Source organism: Anopheles coustani, chromosome 2, assembly GCF_943734705.1.
Source record: "Anopheles coustani chromosome 2, idAnoCousDA_361_x.2, whole genome shotgun sequence".
Classification (NCBI taxonomy): domain Eukaryota; kingdom Metazoa; phylum Arthropoda; class Insecta; order Diptera; family Culicidae; genus Anopheles; species Anopheles coustani.
In genome coordinates this window covers 27,660,377-27,679,983 of record NC_071289.1, presented here as the reverse complement: position 1 = coordinate 27,679,983, position 19,607 = coordinate 27,660,377, and the positions used below count along the sequence as shown (strand labels likewise).

The 19,607-nt window shown below is 48.1% G+C and overlaps 2 protein-coding genes across 2 annotated transcripts in view; one reads left to right on the top strand and one right to left on the bottom strand.

Moving 5' to 3' along the window:
- The first annotated feature begins 1,407 nt into the window (after nucleotides 1–1,407).
- The window catches only part of LOC131265837 (angiotensin-converting enzyme), a 61,860-nt gene continuing 43,660 nt past the window's right edge, over nucleotides 1,408–19,607 (top strand). The window contains exons 1-8 of the mRNA XM_058268168.1: nucleotides 1,408–1,740; nucleotides 1,813–2,475; nucleotides 3,141–3,299; nucleotides 3,377–3,484; nucleotides 3,563–3,695; nucleotides 3,756–4,343; nucleotides 4,431–4,674; nucleotides 4,818–4,916. Coding sequence (XP_058124151.1) covers nucleotides 1,408–1,740; nucleotides 1,813–2,475; nucleotides 3,141–3,299; nucleotides 3,377–3,484; nucleotides 3,563–3,695; nucleotides 3,756–4,343; nucleotides 4,431–4,674; nucleotides 4,818–4,916 — 2,327 coding nt within the window. The remainder of the gene's footprint in view (nucleotides 1,741–1,812; nucleotides 2,476–3,140; nucleotides 3,300–3,376; nucleotides 3,485–3,562; nucleotides 3,696–3,755; nucleotides 4,344–4,430; nucleotides 4,675–4,817; nucleotides 4,917–19,607) is intronic.
- On the bottom strand, nucleotides 8,206–10,312 carry LOC131265839 (uncharacterized). Its single transcript, XM_058268170.1, has 2 exons — nucleotides 10,301–10,312; nucleotides 8,206–9,282 (listed from the first exon to the last, which is right to left on the bottom strand). Exons 1-2 carry the CDS (start codon nucleotides 10,310–10,312, stop codon nucleotides 8,206–8,208), a joined length of 1,089 nt encoding a protein of 362 aa, XP_058124153.1.

Here is a 19,607-nt window from a genome sequence, read left to right as displayed (position 1 = left end):
TACTGGGAGGGGTACATTTATTTGGACTCGCACGAAGGACGGGGGGGAGTAGGTTGCCCGTTTTGCACTTTGAGTCATGCGCGCGGGGTTTAGTTTAATTTTCATTAACATGCGCTCACCACATGAATGCTTCTATTCTTATCTCATCTGACATACGCGCCTCTACGAAAGGGAGGAGATGGCGATGGGAGCCCTTTGGGAGGGTTTAAGTGTCCGCTTTGGCACGCATAAGCACTACACCTTCCTGTGTGGTTGTGACTCGTGTACGTGTGCACGAAGACGTTGAGCACAACAACAGCCAAACAATTCCCCTTCCCGAAACTAAGATAAAAAAAAAAACCGCCAAGAACGATGCCTTTGAGCTGCCATCTCTCCCGTCGTCGTATCAGCGGTCTATCAGCTGGATGTGTGCTGGTTCGTGGGGTGTAATTGTTTTCCAAGTGCAAGCGAGAAAACCCCCCGCAGTGACCGTGGGCTAGCCGGGGTAATGCTTTTTCACTTTGACACTTAATTTGAATACTATTAGAAGTACGGTTGTCCCGCCGGAGGGCCGGTGGAAACGGAAATTTCCCTACACACAAACACTACAATTGACTAACAGGGGGTTGCTGGAAGTGCTTCCAACTGATCGGTGGAAGTCCCGTGCGGGTACGGAAGCGATAGGATTGCACACCCGGGAGCTTTCAGTTTCGTTCGGTTGCTCGTCGCGGATGGACAATTTCGTAAGAACTTCTCCCTAGAGCGGAAGTGCAAGTGAAGGGGACTAAGAAAAGTGAAGCAAAATTGTCCTCAAGGATTGCCAATTGGCTATTAACGTATTATAAGGGAGGATTTCAAGTAGAATAATTTGTTAAGCTGAGAAGTGTACAAGCTTCAATCAATTATACAAACTATGTGTGAAAGAATTTGATTAAACTTGGAAGAAAAGTGAAAGTGAATAATTAAAAAAAGACCATGTGAAACATTTTTTTTATTTATTATCAACGAATCTCTCGATACGATTGTTTTTAAGTGATAAACCGTAGTGAAAAATACAACAAATGTTGAAAGTTTGAAAAAAAAATGCTAAGGTGAATTATTATAGACTTTGTGTTGCTTTTGGAGTAATTACATGTTGAAAACTTAAACCTGTGGTGAAAAATAAGAGTTTTTGTGTATGTTTACTCGTGTGAATTACTTTTTTAAAACTCAAACCGTAGTTTTGCCTACCGTGTGGCAATGGTTAAATGTTCAATGCACTGAGGTACAACTCATAAAAATTTGAATATATTAAATTTGGGTGAAAGTGAAAACCCCTCATCTGATTAACATAATCCACCTGAAAAACCTCCATTGCGTCATCGAACATAAGGGAAAAGTGAAACTGGTGTCATTTGTCAACTTTTTACTCGTACGGTTTTCTGTACAATGTTCGTGCTAGTGATAAAGTGCACCATATTTGGGTTGCTGCTCGTACAGTCGGTTCATTGTGAAGCGGATCCTCAGCTAAACTTGCCACCGTTGGCGCCACCGGGAGGTCGTCCCGGGGCGTTTCCCAACGATGGTACATCGCCGACGCGGGTTCCACTTGGCATCAACAGTGCTGATGGCGTTAGTCCGTTCGATCGAAACCGAAGCGAACGCTTTGGTCCACCGTACGAGGATGATGATGATGATGAGCAGGACGAAAAACCAAACTATCCCCAGCTCGAGGGTCGGGCACAGAACAGTGATTACGATCGTCGAGATCGACCCGATTCGGTGAGTGACAGTCTACTTCGAGATAGTTTCCATCAATGATGGGTTCAATTGATTTCATTTGTACTCCCGCAGCCGTATTCCTACAACGATCGCAATCGGTACAACGGCGATCGAGGGTTCGATCCGGGCTCCCGGACTCCGAACGGACGCTACCCTGGCGACCGGAGTCCCAATCCGTATGTGTCCGACGTGGACAACCCATCGCTCTACCGTGAGGGCGGCAATCGGAACCCTAACGGGTACGTCTCGGATGTGGACAACCCTCTGCTCTATCGCGATCGCACTCCGTACACGCCGAACCGTGACGACGAGCGCAACCGATACAATCCCAACGCCCGGCCGTACAATCCGAACGACCCAACGTTCGGTGGTCGCAATCCGGATCCCAACTATCGCGAGCCGGGATTCCGCGATCCAAACAATCGGGATCCCAACTACCGCGAGCCGGGCTTCAGGGATCCAAACTATCGTGACCCGGGGTTCCGTGATCCGAATCAGCGCTTTCCGGGCGATGACCCCAACCCGTACCGGGACCCGAGCTACCGGGACCCGTATCGAAGCCAGGAAGAGGAACGGATACGGGCCGAAAACGAGCGCCGCTTTCGGGCGGAAACGGAAAAGTTGCGAACGTTTTTGGCTGATATCGATCGGAAAAGCTCGCTGGAGTGTTCGCTGAACGTCGCTGCCCAGTGGAACTTCGAGACGAACATCAACGATGCGACGCAGGTTGAGGCGGTAAGTGAGTTGGCGTAGTTCCAAAAAACGGTACCTGAACGCCGTTCATAAATCTTGTGGTCAAAACTCATAGTCGATGCCCATTTGCTGTAGTTGTGCAGTACCGTTTGGAAGGAAAATTAGTTGTGGGAAAATGATCTTTACGAGTGAGAAAGACAGAAGATAGTGTGCCTGGGACTTGGTTGGAGGTTGACATTGACATACACCGATCATTAGCGGCTTCTGGTGAGGGCGTACGTATGGCAGCGCCGGAGTTAGTCATCGTGGCGCATGCGTTCTTCGGGTTTTGTTTAATGCATGACTCGGAGAGGCTGAGAGATCGCGAGATGCGGGTATTAGCATTGTTTAGCAGCTTTGGTGCATGGGACTGAAATGACGAAGAAAAAACAAATAGACTTGGAACGAAACGAACGGTACCCACAAACTTTGAAATGATACCACGTAAATCGGTTGAACGGTAGCCCTTGGAACTGACCTTTAAGACACCTTCATGAGAAATAAAAGATACTTTTTATACTGCCTTTAATGAATTGAGATGTAAATTAATATTTTTCTTGTAACCGCGTGGCAAATAAAAGTTTCGACCAGTCGTTGGAACTCCTAAATAATTAAGATGTTTAAATGCAATCAAACAATGAGTCAAAACATTCCACGTTAACCAACAGCTCGCTGCCCAGCAACGATACAACGACTTTCAGCGCCTGCTGTGGGATCAAATGCGTCGCATAGACCAGACGAAGATTTTCGACGACAAACTGTACCGTCAGGTGCGGCTTATGTCTATAATTGGGCCGAGTGCGCTGCCACCGGATCAGCTCGACAGGGTAAGATGGCCATCATGGCATACTGAAGATCGAGATATTAACGAGTCGCTCGAAACTTTGTTCCCACGCACTGACAGTACAATAGAATCGTCAACGACATGCTTGCCATCTTCAATGGGGCCTCCATCTGCGCGTACGAGCAGCCGTTCGAGTGTGGTCTGCGTCTACAGCCGCACCTGAAAGACGTAAGGCGAACGAATGCAGAACTAATAAACTTTGGCTACACATTTTATTCACACGCTCGTGTCATTTTCTATCTGCAGATTATGGCCAAAAGTCGTGACTGGAACGAGCTGCAGTACACCTGGCTCGAGTGGCGCCGGAAGTCGGGCCGGAACATGCGAGATCTGTTCGAGCAGTTGGTCGACCTAACCAACGACGCAGCCCGTGTCAACAGTAAGTATCCGTCGTCTAAATACCCCTTTAATTAGCATACTTATCGGTGTTGTTCGTCAGACTTTACCGACGCTTCCGCCTACTGGACGTTCCCGTACGAGTCGCGGGCCAACTTCCGCGAGGAAATGGAGCAAGTGTGGCGCGAGATACTGCCCCTGTACGAGATGATTCACGCGTACGTACGGCGCAAGTTGCGCGAGTTTTACGGACCGGACAAGATCAACCGGAACGCTCCTCTGCCGGATCATATACTGGGTGACATGTACGGTCAGAGCTGGCAGAACATACTGGACATTGTGATACCGTACCCGGGGCGCAGTTTCCTCGAGGTGACCCCGGAGATGCAGAAGCAGGGGTACAACCCTCTGGTGATGTTCCAGATCGCGGAGGAGTTCTTCGTGTCGATGAACATGTCCGCGATGGCACCGGAGTTCTGGGCGTCGTCCATACTTACGCAACCACCGGATCGTCCGATCCTGTGTCAGCCATCGTCGTGGGACTTTTGCACCGGCAAGGACTACCGCGTGAAGATGTGCACGCAGGTGACGCACAAGGACTTCATCACGGTGCACCACGAGCTGGCGCACATACAGTACTTCCTGAACTACCGCAACAATCCGAAGGTGTTCCGGGACGGTGCTAATCCAGGTGGGAGCGCTTAAACCGGGCGATAGCTGGGATTCGATCGAACGCTTTCTATAATATCTTTTTCGTGTTTTCGAACCTCCTGCGTAGGTTTCCACGAGGCGATCGGTGACGCAATCTCGCTCTCGGTCGCATCGCCCAAGCACCTGCAAAACCTCGGCCTCGTCCAGAAGTCCGTCGACGATACGGCGCACGATATCAATTTCCTGTTTTCGCTGGCGATGGAGAAGGTAGTCTTTCTGCCGTTCGCACTCGCCCTTGAAGCCTGGCGGTACGACGTCTTCAGCAAGCGCATTCGCAAGGAGCAATACAACTGCCACTGGTGGCTGCTGAGGTAGGTGGGCACGCCATAGCGGTACCCGACGACCATAAATGCGTCGCACGTGGTGGAAGTGGTCTGGCTGTCTTTCCGGTCATCAGCTCGTGACTATAAGTGCTCCGTTTTTCTTTCTGTTTTTGCTTCGTTCCATTTCGCAGGGAAGAGTACGGTGGCGTGAAACCGCCCGTGCTGAGGTCCGAACTTGACTTTGACCCTGGCGCAAAGTATCACGTCGCCGCTAATATCCCCTACATCAAGTGAGTACTGTCTGTGTTTAAAACACTATATTTCCTGTTTTCCAAATGCCATATCTGCTCTCTTCAAAGTATAAGATTTAGCATAGGGTAAGTGATTCCATGGTGGTGCTAATACCAATAATGGTTGTAGTAGAATCCTAGTTCTACAAAATATAATGGTTTTTGATCCTCTACGGAGTGATCAAAAGTTAAACCTTCCTACTCCGTGATATAAAGGCTACAAAATTCTTATTTTCCAAACAGGTTGGACTGATGCTGGATTCCTTAAGAATTTATAAAGGATGTCATGATTTCCTTAAGACTATAAATTACTGCAATATGCACTGGTCTATGAGAACGAAAACCTCAACTATAGGAACCATATCATCTATTCTGAAGAATAGAGGTTACAATGGAAACCATAATTGGTATCAACATGTAAAATATTGTGTTCTACTACACCATGTTGTTAGTTACATGACTAAATGCTCTATTATTGGTACCATTACCCTAAATTCACAATATAACCATATAAATACACTTGATTTGGAATTTCTTTGGTATGAGAAACATTTTTTAAGCCAATATGCACATTTACGTCACACTTTCAAAGCATTATGGTTTGAATCGTAAAATCTTATTAGCCTCAATAAATGGTAATCCGAGCGGCTGCAAAACCTTTACGCCAGATTTCAGACCATTGCACAAACAAACAAATCGTTTGTGTGGATTAACCTTCGACTTAATACGTTACCAAACCGATCGAGCGTCTAGCTGGCGTCCAGTCAATGCCACTACGCCACTGGAAACGAATGCCACCGTCAAAAGGGATCTGCTCAGCCGCCTGGACTGACTCCGACGCGGACCTGTCAACATCCCTCGACGCAATATCCCTTGCGAAAGCTTTTCACGGTGGAAATCGACTCGGCACGTGCCTGGGCGAAGGATTTCCCTTGCACTTAACCGACCGGACTATTACCGTGTACGATGCGCATCGGGTTTGCCCTCGCTTCCCCCGTCGGCTCTCCCGCTGTGCCGAGGGTATGCTGTCGACTGCACTTTCACAGATTTGCACGACTAGCGTACACTCAGACGGCCAGACTGACCCGCGATGGCGGCGGGCTCATGTGATGTGATGTGTGGTTACAAAACCCCAACTCGCTACCGGCTCGAATTCGCGCAATCGGTTCCAACTGACATTGCTCATTATCTTGCGCAAATCGCCACGCAAACCGGGCGAACCCGTGCGTACGCGGTTTGGTTCGTGGCCCCAAAAATTTCCACAGTCGTACAAACGCCGCACCGTCGGGAGGAAATTTGAAACCGACACGACGAGTTGAAGCTCTCTTGATGCTTCGATCCACCAGCTCCCAGGAAGTCATGAGTGCGCCGGTTACTTCATGGACTTCGGATAAGCTGGAAGTTTCGCCAGTACAGCCGATACCGTTCCGGAATCCACATTAAAGCACCGTCCGCGAACGCATTTGCCCGAAGAAAATTGACCAACATCTTCGACGCCCCTTCGAGCGGGTGGCGTAATCATAATGCACATAAATTGGCGTCGGTGGGTGATTTTCTTCATATCGCGCATCAACGACGACGACGGCGACGTCGACGCAACAGCCGAGAGCTGCGTGTTCGACCTTGCGCAACCACCCGCGGCCGTTTGGAGTTGTAATTTCTTCACAACGCTGTTGGTTGGTTTATGGTTTTTCATGTTTTTTTTTCAATTTAGAAAACATGTGGAGATTTTATTGCATGGTTTTGTGGAAAGTAAACCAAAAAGAGATGTAAATGGAAATGGGAAAAATAAATTTTATCCTTCGGATGGATGCAGTTCTGTTCGCAAACAGGTTTATCAAAAACGTCTTAATGGTGTTTTTTTTACAATCACATTTTTTTTTATTTCTTTTTTTCCATTCTTTTTTACATCGTAAACAGAGCAAAAAAAAAGTATCATAAAAAACAAAAAATAAACAACAATCAATGCATACGGAGAGGAGCGCAAAAAACGAAAAAAAAGCTCAGAAAAACCATCAGATCGAGTTTCGGTTTGGCCTGGTCTGGCCTTGGTCTTGGCGACCCGCGGGGGGTGGTGTTTGGTGCGTTTTTCTTCCGCCATTTTCCTTTGCCTGTTCGTTCAATTTAAGTTTCCTTTCTCTAGTACCTTTTTCCTCTCTCTCATGTTTTTTTTCTCTCTCTCTCTCTCCTTGACGCGGGTAAGCGGTTTGAAATGTGTAAAACAAAAATCTTGAAATGTTCGGTTTCGATATTTACAGCACTTTGCGCGAATGTTTTATGCGTTTTCATCTTCGGTTCTTTTTGTCGTTTCCGATTATCGCCTGGTACATTTGGTATTGCCTGTTCGCCTGGTGTGTGTATGTGTTGACTGTTACACGTTGGTACACGTTTTTAAAAATCTACATAACAAAAAAACAATTTCTTTAACGACTCGGACACGCGTGAGTGAGTCGGGTGCAACACCTGCGCCATATCGTAATCCTAGCTGCAGGGAGCAACCGACGGGTGGCCGACGAAGGTCGGGAAAATCCCAGCTTTCTACCTCGCGCGCGCACCACCGCGATGCGCACCGGACACGCCCGCCCCCCCCGGTGTGGTGTTTAGGAACGTGTGGGGGAGATCGCATCTTTTGATCTAGATCCGGGCGTGTTCGGAGTTCAGGAGGTGGTGTACGCCTCGGAGGGACTAAAGCGTTGGGATGCTCGCCTTTCGGCTGGAACTTTGGGTTTCGTTAAATTTGGGGCTGCGGTGAGATTGCTCGATGGAGGAGGACGAGCGCAACGTCGCCAGAGGCTTGCGACCCGGGCTGGACTGGACCGGAACCGCACCGAGTGGGACCGTGTCTGTTGCCGAGTTTCCCGTAATTCCTTCCCGTTTGGAGGAAAGGGAATTCCGCTGAAACTGGCCAATCTTCTTCGGTGCGCGGTCGCGTCCATCAGCCCGTGGTCCGTTGTGCGATCTCCTGTCGCGGGCAGCCTCACGCGCAGCCTCATTTACCTCTCCTGCCGTTCCCGTTTCGTAGATGTTCGTTGTTTTGATCAGTTTTTCGACATTACTTTACAGAGCGTTGCGATGTGAATCTTGAGCTAGGTTTGGTCAGTTGTAACAGAGTTGCCGCTGCGGACAGTGACGATGACGAAATGGGGCTGGAATGTGTGTAGTGTTCGCTATGGGGATGGGTGGACGATGGACAGGCGGCGTGGGAGGGGCATCCCCGCGCGCCTGCTCTAGCAACTAAGATCACAAGTTTTGCGATATAAATAATGAAATGATGGGGGCTCTTCTTCGCTTAGTGATGAGAACCAAAGTCGTGATGTTCGCTCAGACCCTCGGACTGGTGGACCTCCTCGTGGTGGTGGTGGTGCTCCTCCTCGTGGTGAACCGGAACATGGACCGGGACCTTGACTGGGTACGGCACTGGCTTCTCGACCTCATAAGGCACGTGCTTCTCAATCTCGACCGGAACCGGGCGCTCAACCGGAACCTTCACGGGGTACGGGACGTGCTTCTCGACCGGGACCGGGATGTGCTTCTCGACCGGGTAGGGCTGTGGGACTGGGACCTTCACCGGCACTGGCACTGGCTTCTCGACGTGCACCGGAACGGGACGATCGTACGGGACATGGACTGGGTACGGGACCTTCTTGATGACCTCATACGGCACTGGCTTCTCCACCGGCACTGGGACTGGCTTGTCAACATGGACCGGGACGGGGCGATCGACTGGTACATGGACTGGGTAGTGGACGATCTTCTCGACCGGGTACGGCTTCTCAACGTGCACGGCAACCTTCACCGGGTACGGGACCTTCTTCTCCACCGGGTACGGAGCGGGGACATGGACCTTCACCGGGACGTGGACCTTCTTCTCAACTGGGTAGGGAGCCGGGACGTACACCTTAACCGGGACGGGACGATCGTACGGCACATGGACTGGGACGGGGACCTTCTTCTCGACGGGGTACGGGGCCGGGACGTGCACGGGCACCTTCACGATCTCCTTGACCGGGTAGTGGACCGTCTTGTAGACCGGGTAGGGCTTGGGCACGCCAACTTTGACCGGAACCGGGACGTGCTTCTCCACCGCCACCGGGATGTGCTTCTCCACTGGGTACGGGACGGGGACCTTCTTCACGATGGTCAGCGTCTTCTCCTCGTGGGTCTCGAAGTGGGGCACCTCATGGTGGTCCTCGTAGCCACCGCCGAAGCTTCCGGTCCAGCCGTGCAGTCCGCGCTTGTCCTGTTTCTTCTCGTCGAGCGCCTGCGACTCGTCCGCCTTGCTGTCCTCTACTTTGGCCTCCGCCACTGGTTTCTTTTCATCTTCGGCCGATGCGAAAAGCACCAGGGCTAGTAGGCAGACAACGCCCTGGTGGGTGGGGAGAAGGGGAAGAGAGAGAAGACGAGCGCATGTTAATTAGTGCGAGGAAATGTTTAGCAAACCGCCAAACGGCTATTTATAGCCCCCGTCGAGAAATCTAAACCCGCAAGAGATGCTTCCAACTTCCTATACAGCTTCGAAGCTTGAACAGTTCATTGATTCCAGTACTTTCTCGACGCCACGAAGCTACAACCTACCGGAAGCCCAACGACCTTGCGGTGCAATTAACGGCCAGGGGGAGGGTTCAAATTCGAAAACAACAAAATCCCGCCCAGCGTAGCGTGCGATTTTTCTTGTATGGAAGCGGGATGGACCCACAAAGCAGAATCCAAAACCGAACCGAGGAGAAAGGAATGCGCCTTGCTTCCCGAAATGGGAACGAAAGCCCCGGGGCGGAAAACCGCGCACGGAAGGCATGAAAGGGAAACAGAAACCGAGCGCTTGCGTCTTTCGCGGCAAAGAATTTCACTTCTGGTGTGATTTGTGAGGGGAGAAAAACAGCAAACGTTGTGAAAGTAAAGGTAACCGAACGGCTGGAGGTAACTGGATTTCGTTTCGATGCCGAGAATGGGCAAGATCCGAAATGGTCTTAACCGGAGCAGAATGTTTTTAGGCAGGCCTATACAAAGTTGGAACAATTTTTAGTAATTTCTCCAACCACCACGCAATCCGCGAAAAAAGAGGTTCGTATTGATTATGGAGAGAAAGTGTTGAGGCCTCTTTCCGGAAAACTATCGATCACATTGAGTTTGAATATTTCACTTGGGAAAACCAAGTAGAATCCTATCCTGCCTATCGACACACTCTCTCTCTCTCTGCTCAATCACTGATCACAATTTCCCGATGGATGGATCCTCGATGGATGTCGGGAAAATCGACTCGAAAGTTCTTCACTGTTCACCACTTGAGCACGCAAGAGATCAACTGTCAACTGCACGTTAGTTAATCTATTCGCCGTTTGCTTCACTCCCTTAAGAAACTGATCTGATGAGAAACGGTTGCTTACCAACAATTTCATATTTAATCCGAATGAAATGTGTTCTGTAAAAGAAGCAAGTAGACAACTGATGGTGAGTTTGGCGCTGGCGCTGGTTTTTATACGGACAGGTTTTCTCCTCCGCCCTCCCCCGGCACCGCACCACCACACCTGGCACGGCCGATCTCGGTACGATTCGCTGCCTCTCCGAAAGCGAGCCTCCGCGCTCCGAGGCTTTCCGCCGAGTTGGAGGGTTTTTTTTTTGTTTTTGGTCGGATGGTTAGGATGAAGTGAAAGGAGGCGCGACTCACGGGGTGTGGAGGGATTATACGTACCCCCAATCCGGTAGAAAGAGAGTGAATAGCGCCATTTTCACGTCACCTCCCATTCCGCCCCACAGCCCGAGCGGGGCCTTTTCCAACCCAATAGCCATTTTCTCGGCTCTCCCCCGTTTCGGAGAGCCTTCTTCGGTGCCGTCTTTGGCCGCTGCACATCGCTCCATCCCTGTCTAACGAGAGCGTGGGGTTCACGGACGAGTCGTTTGGGCGAAAGAAATGCAGCCTCGCGTGGCACAAGGGAAGACCACTTGGAAGGGGCGGGAGGGGGGCTTGTGCGCATACAAACACAAACCCCACATTTTCGTCAGGAAACCTTTCGACGATGGTACAGGAATGGGCGGGTGGTGGGAAGGAGGGTGTCCGATTCTACCGACTGGCGAAGTAAGGGGACGATCTCTTCCAAGGAAATCGTGGGGGGGAGGGGGCAGGGGCGAGGTGGCTGAAAAGCCTTGGAGCCTTCGAGAAAGAAGAGAGAAACAGATGACCAACGGTTGGCCAGCGGTTGGACAGCCCGGTTGGGTGGCAAACGTCAGAAATTGAGAAGAAAAGAAAACGAGCCACCATAACAAAGCACAAAAAATACAACAGCAAAAAGGCACATATGGCCAACCGGACCGTCATCGTAACCCCCCCCCATAACCGTGGTAACGTTATGCATACGGAGTTTTCCGACCCACCGAAGCGTCAGCGTTTGGTTCGTCGCGTAAGGCGGCGTTTGCGGTTGTGTTGTGGTTGCATTTTACAGGTGTAACGCTAAAAAGGGGGACTGGGTGGTAATTTTTCCGCACTCCACCGGCGCGTGAATGGGCTTCCGACATGCGATCGTACACCCCCGTGCGCGGTTGGGTTGGGCGGTGGAAAATCGTTGTTGCATCGTTTTCTGGATGCATCGACATAATTTGATTGAGTTATGTGTGTGCGAGAGAGCGGGCATTGATAGCGGGTAATGAAAGAATTAGGTTACTTTGCCATCCAAAGGGTGTTAACGAGAGGATTTGATAGATAGATTTTCGATCATAATCAGATAACTTTAGTTTTATTCTATTAATATAAAAAAGTAATAATAGTAAAATGTTGGTGGAGGATAAAACTTGTATAGTATATAAGAATGTAAAAATGGTTGTAATAGAAGACATATGTATGTTCAACTTTCGCCATAATCATATCATAAAGTTCATGTTTAAATATGACAAGGAATTGTTTGTAGCTTTTGGAATATTCCAATCATATAAAATATTAGAATGATAATCACCGTGGTTTTATAAAATTTTGAAATGTAGTTTTGGTTTTTAAAGTTGTCCAAAAACTATCATTATTCAACATTTTCGTACTGTTTTTCAACTCTCGTCATTTATTTACCTCAACTCTATTTATCATGTATTTGTAAGAAAACTATCTTCAGTTAAATTTATTGAATTTAGTTTGGTTGTCGACTATTTTTAAATTCGTTAATTTTCCCAAACTCTGTTCATCATGTTTAGGTATCTTCCTCTTTGGATTCCTTCGTAAAGTTTCAGAATATTGGATGAAAACTATCATCAGTTATCATTTCCGTTTTTTATTTTATTTTTCAACTGTCGTTTTTGGCTAGTTTCTATTTTATTCATTCCCCTCAACTCTGTTCATCATGTTTAGCCATTTACTTCTTTGATTTCTTTCGCAAAGTTTCAGAAAATTGTAAGAAAATTATCATCAGATACATTTTTCAAATTTAGTTTGGTTTTTGGCTATTTTCCAATTCGTTTATTACCCTAAACTCTGTTCACCATGTTTAGCTATTTACGTCTTTGGATTCCTTCGTAAAGTTTCAGAAACTTATAAGAAAACTATCATCAGATGAATTTTTCGATTTTAGTTTTGTTCTTCACCTTTCGTTTTTGGCTAATATCTAATTCATTCATTTCCCCCCAACTCGGTTCATCATGTTTAGCTATCTTCTTCTTTACTTTCATTTGCAAAGTTTATGAAAATTGAAGGATAATAATTATCAGCTAAATTTTTCGAATTTAATTTTGTTCTTCAACTTTTCACTAGTTTCATTTATTTTCCAAAACTCTGTTCATCATGTTTAGCTATCTATCTCTTTGGATTCCTTCGTAAAATTTCTGAAAAATGAAGGAAAATAATCATCAGTTTCTTTCGAGTGCATGCATCTTCACATTGGAAGTGTTTTCCTGCCTCTCTGCCCGATATTAAACACACGGTTTTTTACGATGTTTTCCATGCTTCTTCCTGTTGTCTGCTATTGCCACTGATTAAATTAGTCTTCCAATTGCGTCAAAGGGTTTTCTTTTTTTTCCACCACCGCTTTGGACCACCGCGTCCGTTTTGGATTATAAATTCTATTGCTTTTCGGGCCTCGCAAGATTGGGCTCCACCCTGATTGCCGGGAAAGCCAACGGCCTTCGAAAATCCGATCCGGCACTCGGTGCCGCAAACCCCGTCGCTTAATGCAATCGTTTGCTTTCGATCGGCCGTCCGTCCGGACACGTAGTCGGCTCGATCGCATATAGGCTCCGTCCACCTCGTGTGCATGGGGATGATTTGCGCGGCCCGTACTGCTCGCCCGCTTACCAAACTCCTAGCCATCGGCAATTAGACGTGAACGGAACGGCAGAAAAATGAAGAACGAAGTAAGAGTAAATAGTAGCCGTTGTTAAAATATATAAATTAATGGAAAATGTGCCCGTATGGCAGGAAAACGAAACCCACGACGAAAGTAGCGGCAGGAAAAGCCATGCCGAAATAATAATAAAAAAAAAACCGTACAGCAAGGGCGATGGAAAAATCGATGCCCAGCAAAACGCACCCGATCCACACAGAAATGGGCGCGTGGTTCGGTGCCGGGTTTCGGGGCGTCGATGATGGTGGCCGCGGGTATGCAACCCACCGTTGGCACATAGGAGGAAAAACATGGTGTAAAAAGAGAAGGAAAAATTTCGCTAGTAAATAGGAAGCAGCTCGTGCGGGGAGAAGGTATGATGGCGCGTGGCTGGGAAGGATGGCGAAAAAAGGCGAAATTGGCAAACTTTAGCGAATCGGTTTCCTCCGGCTATTTTTTTTGTTTCGCCATTTGGTAATATTTGTTTTGTTGTGCTGTTGGTTTTTTTCTTCTGCACCACACTTCTTTTCCATTTACCAACCCAATCGTGTCAACGAACCGGACCTGCGCGAAATCCTTTCGGAAGTTTAGTAACGATTTAGCTGGCAAGCGGGCAACATACATCGCACTTGCGATAATTGATAGAATTAACGCAATTGATGACCGTTTGCTGTGTGTGAGTGTTTGTGTCTATCGAGCGCAACATTTCGTACAGCAAGTGCCGGTGATGGTGGCGGATTATGCTTGTTACGGCTCCGGCCCGGGGCATAAAAGACGTTTTCACGTAACCTTTATGCGCCCTTAAAATACGGACGATGATCGTGCTGAATCCACTCACCGGAGCCGATGGCGCTCCCGATGGAGGAAGTACGATCGCGAGAGATTAGAAAACGCCATACCAGTTACAGTTGGATGAAATTCATATTTTCGGCTTTCCACTTCGCCGACCACGCCGTCCGGACAGGGGTTACCCGAGGACAGAATCGTGGTTTAATTGATTCGATTATCTCACCCGCGGCCCGAGGCTGATCTCTACCCCTCTCGCTGGCTGCGAGGAGGATGTGTTACTGCAGCATGCATGATGCATTCATGTTCCGTCGAGGTGCACCGTCGCGGATCGATGCGATGTCATGCTGCGAGCTCATGTCAAAAATCATGCTCAAATGCAGACAGCGCGCCCGGCAAGTGACCCGGCAAGCCGAACCAGCCCGCCCAGCTGACCAGGTGAAGGTGTCAAATAAATCACCATAATTGTCATTGTGTCTTTTCGCTCGCGGCTACGGGTGCATTCCATACCGAGGGGTCCCTTATGTGATCGCATTGCAACTGCACCGGATTGCCATGTTTTGCCATGTCGAGCCACCCTCGAAGCGGAGGCTGCTTCTTACCGTCTCGCAACTGGACCGTGGTCCAACTGTTTGACACACAGATTTCAACAAACGAGTTGATTATGCATTGTTTTCCCGTGCAATGAAAGGGTGAGCCTGTGCGGGCTTTCCGTGACAGACACCTTCTCGACGAGCCCGTTCGCATTCACCCATCAAGAAACCATCAAGCAATTAAACTGTCCGACTGAGCTGCACCTGAATGCGAACGAAATTATTGGCCATCATCAGCCGTCGCGGCGCCGAACAATGGGTGCGCGAGGTGCGAAGAAAAACCCGCGCGATATCACCCGCGCGCTAATGCGGAGGAAAAGTTAGACAATTTCCAACGCCGAAGATCTTTGCCGAAGATGGCTTGCCATTTTTGTGTTACCCCCGGCCGTTTTCTGTGGGCATATTTGTGCGCGTACGTTAAATTTGCCAATTTACTCGATTGCACCCGGGAGGGTGCACTCTTCCCTCTGTTTTCCTCCGCGTGCCACCTTACGATGTGTCTCTAGCGCTTTCGCTTGTCCGCGTGCAGATTAATTAGCGAGATATAGGTTATACGGTCTTGAGGATAGATTTTTATTATGCAACAATGCCGTCGCGTTTTTACTTATGCTGGATGGGGGGAGATTTTTTTTTTTCGAGCAATGTTTCTGTTGGTTTTGTTTTTCCCTTTCTTCACCTGAACGCTACATCTTGACGCATGCCGGTACATCGAGCCTAATGGTGTAGGTATGTGTTTTTGCTACTTTTTGTTTCAACCATCCTACGGAGGGCACGCAACACGAGCCCAGGCCCTGTACCAACCTTTGCCACCGCCACCCTCTCCTACAGCTCATTCCGTTCTTTCCATTGGAGTTTCCTTTTCAAATCTCCGTGAAGATCATTTTTGTCGATCACAGCCGACGATGTCTCAAGAGGCGAGCAAATGGCACACATTATGCTACCGCGCCCGCAGGTCATCGTCCGGCTGCAGGAGGAGGGGGGGGGGAGAGGGAGGGGGACGTGATGGCGAAATGATGGTGGGGCGCTCCCCGCCATGCAGTCATAATGAACTCGCGACGCACGCGGCAGGGCACGCGCACGCCTTAGCCGGACACTAGGTAACTTGGCCAAAACGGCGTTGACCTGCTATGCTTTCACTTTTCATGCCGCGCGGCTTGCGTTTTATCGCGGAGCGCAAATAAAGTGAGCAAAACAGCACCTAAAAAAAAAGAAAAGGAAAACAAACAGCAGGTAACAACATACGAACACTCAACACATCGACATGCTACTCCACAACATAATGTTGGCTCGAGGGGGCTTTGGAAATGTTTGAACGTAAATAAATGTATTAGTTCTACTGTGCGGCATTTTTCTTCCCGCCGTTCTTCTCCTGTGTTTTTATTAATTTTTTTATCTCTATCGATATCCCGCCCAATTGCTTTTCCGAGCCCTCGTAGGCTCACCGGGTCGACGGGAAATTGGTCACCGGGATTGACTCGCCGGCGGATGGACCGCTTGCCTTGGACCGGAAGGCATATGGTGCGGCAGCAAGCGGGCAGGCAGTGGAAAAGAGATCGAAAGCTAGAGGAATATAATTCCCTTCCCTCTCGAAAACTCTGTCCCATCGGCATTGGCTTGGCTGAAGCATAAAATCGTCCCATTTGATTGATCTTGGAAGTGGTTCGCAAAGTTTACCCGCGAGAAGTGTGGGTCCGGCACCAAACACGCCCCGGGAGGAGACTCCCGCGAAAGGGGGCCGGTGACGGTGATGGGCTGGAACGTGAAAACTAGGTCGATCGGTATTTGGAGCAATGGCTTGAAATGGAGCCACGGAGCGGAAGGCTGTCGGTTGCCCGGGGAGAGGTTCGTCGCTGACGGGGGGGTTTGATTTCATTGAAGTCTTTCGTTGCTGTCCGACGACAGCCCGGCGCTTGTTTACTACTATTTGGGCTTACGTAAACCAGGGATTAAAGGTTGTAGCATCGATGATTGACGGTTGGACGATTGTTTCGTGATTGATATTGCTTTTGAAATAGCGAGACTCGGCTAAAAATAGTATCACATAGTTTTATTTACCTCTTAGGAAGAGGTAATAATAAGAATAATATCATTTCTTTGAATTAAATTAAAATTAAATTTAAACAGCTCTGGAGACTTACGAAAACACTAGCAAATATATTGAGTTTACCAAAGCCCAAACGTTTTGTTCTTCAAAAAACGGTTTCTCCCCACATCGTCCTTCACACATAGATTACAAGCCTTGAACGGACCATGGTGCGGTTGACGAGTGAAAAAGATCTCTTGCGGTGCACAATCATCAGCAGCAGAGGTTCGAAGTGCATTAGAGGCCAACGAAACCACACACGGGAATGTAACCACACACAGCTGCCCATGGTTGAGTAATGTGTTTTCCGCTCAACTTCATTTTCCGCTCGACGGTTGTTGGCCGGTTCGAATTTTCTTTGCGACCATTATATAAACTACTGGTATGCTGAAAAATGTGGCCTCAAAAGTTTATCTACAAAATAATTTGGATTGAAACGTTAATAAATTGTTGGTGAACTAAATATGGTGTGTTTAAATAAGAAAGCTTATTTTCCAACATATTTACAAACAAATAAACCAGTACAATTTCGGAAAACAAACTTTACCCCCTTTAATTTCGGCTGATGATGGTTTTCGCAACCCCAAAACTAAAAAAAAAGCCACGAAGATGTACCTTCGAGAGGATACCAGATAAATTAACGCTCAATCAAAGCGGCGTGTTCTACGCAGAGGTCAAACAGAAAATTTCACCCGTCATGGCTGAGTAATCGCCTTGCAGATGATTTTTGGTACTACGACCGAGGAAACAGCAGTGGTTACCCAAAAAAGAGAAGGACTTTCAATTGCTGGTTGTTCGTCCCTTTTTGACGCGTGCGCTTCGTTCGTAACCGAAGCGAAGAAAGACGAACTTTTCCTCTCGCGCATGACTTCTTACTTTCGTCCCTGGTAGGAGCGACGATGGTTTTTTATTTAAGTGTCTTCGCGATCGTATCGCACAAATTGTCGAAGAAGTTTGCTTCGACGCGATGCAAGCACCCATACGCAACGCAACACTATTAAATTTATTATTTTTCCTCCCCTTCTTGTGTGCTACTGTTCACTGGTTTTTCCTGCCTAGTGAAATCGGCAAACAGTAGGCTCGATAGGGCCGAAAACCAAACTTGTTTGGTTTTGCAGCACATTTCGTACGAATAGGATGAGAGTTTTGGTATGAATGATACTTTAGGATAAAATTAAATATTTTTTTGAAACATAATATGAGATGTACAATTTGAAGTTAAGGATACTAAGCAAAAACTATTGTATTGTATTAGTTTATACAAATAATTTGGCATTTGTGTGGAAGAAAAGGTGTTCTGAGAAAATGAGTAATAGTAAGGAGGCGCTCTAATGCCCTAATAAATAATATCAGTTTACATTTTTTTTGCGACGCCAATAAACTACAAGAAACTTTTTTACGTGTTCCAATCGTCAGACAATTCGTTTACTTTCAACAAAGCTATCAACGAAGAAATGTACCGAAACAAACAATTTTCTCTTCATTTTGCTTCAATTGTTCTACTTTGAAGCAACATTGTGTTTAACTAAACCAGATCACGCAAGGGAGTAACGAACTTGTACGCTCGGTGAGGGCACGAAACTTTCTCACGCATCGATTTTGCATCCTTTTTCGTGCAGAAGCGGTGCGCAACGCCATTTGCTCACCATCGACCACTGAACGGTGCGAAATATCCATTCGGGTCCGATGCAGCCGGCAATGCATTCGAATACGGGAGAGCAAAACGTTACGTAATGCAGTCGGACGCACACAGGCACAGAATTATCTAACATTTGTCGAACCGCGAACCCGTTCAGGAGACTCCGGGTAGATGGGGGTGAGGAAAACCGTTTTGCCAGCGGGGCCGCCAAACGATGCCAAACAAGATTCTTAACGGCAAAAGGAAATTTAACAACCCCCAAGCGATTCTCGATTCGTTCCAATTTCGCTGGAGTGGAGTCTTAACGCCGGGTGCAGCATGCGATTTTATTGCGACACAATGCACCGTGACGTGGGTTTGGTGATGGTCATTACTCCGTTTTCTCATAGAACAACAAGTGGTGCACGATGAATTATGGTTGCACACGGCTTACGATTCCCTTTGGTGGTCCCCCGAGTGCTCCGTAATCCTTTTTGGGGAGTTAACCTGTGCCGGCGCTCGAATCGTATCGATTAGGGACGCCCAATCTTGCCGCAAAAGCTCCGGCATCGAGCGAGCGACAATTATGTGCTCTTCTAAATGCCCCGATTATATCATCCAGCAGACCACTCCGGCCCGCGTCACCGGACCCCGGCTGGCCCAGGGAGGGTGAGTTTTCGGGAGAGGTGTATGGAAAATGAAGGTAAGAGTTTGCAAACCTGATGGCGAATGCAACTATTATTACAAACGCGGCCAACATATGTTCCACCAATGTGGCATCGGCATGTACCGGCAGTGATAGCACACGGCTGTATGGGTGTTTGCGCGCGCGCGCGCGAATTGATGCTGTGATCTTTCTCTCACCTCATTCACTTTCATCCTGCCTTGGGTGGTAGTTTGCGTGCTGGTCGGTTGTGTTTGTTTTTTTGTTGCATCGATCCGTAATCGAAGAAGCTCGTAGCGAAAACAAAAGTGCAACCACTATTTTCCTACCGCTCGAAATCGAGTGGAAAAGTGGCCCCCACCGCGGGCAGCCCTTGAGAGCCCCTTCGTGAGCCCTTTTTGATCCAGAAGTTGAGCCCACTCGGTACAACAGCTGGAACGGTGCGGTTTGATTGGTCCCTATCGTAAGATCGCCGGTGGAAGGCGCAATGGATCGCAAACGATCACCTTGGACAGTTCGCTCCAGACAAGAAACTGTTTTCCTCCCCAACGGCATCGTAAGGGCTAACCGGGCCCTAATAATAATGACACCGGCAATCCAAATAACCAGCATCAATCACCCTCAGTCGCGCAGCTGAGCGCAGCACACATACG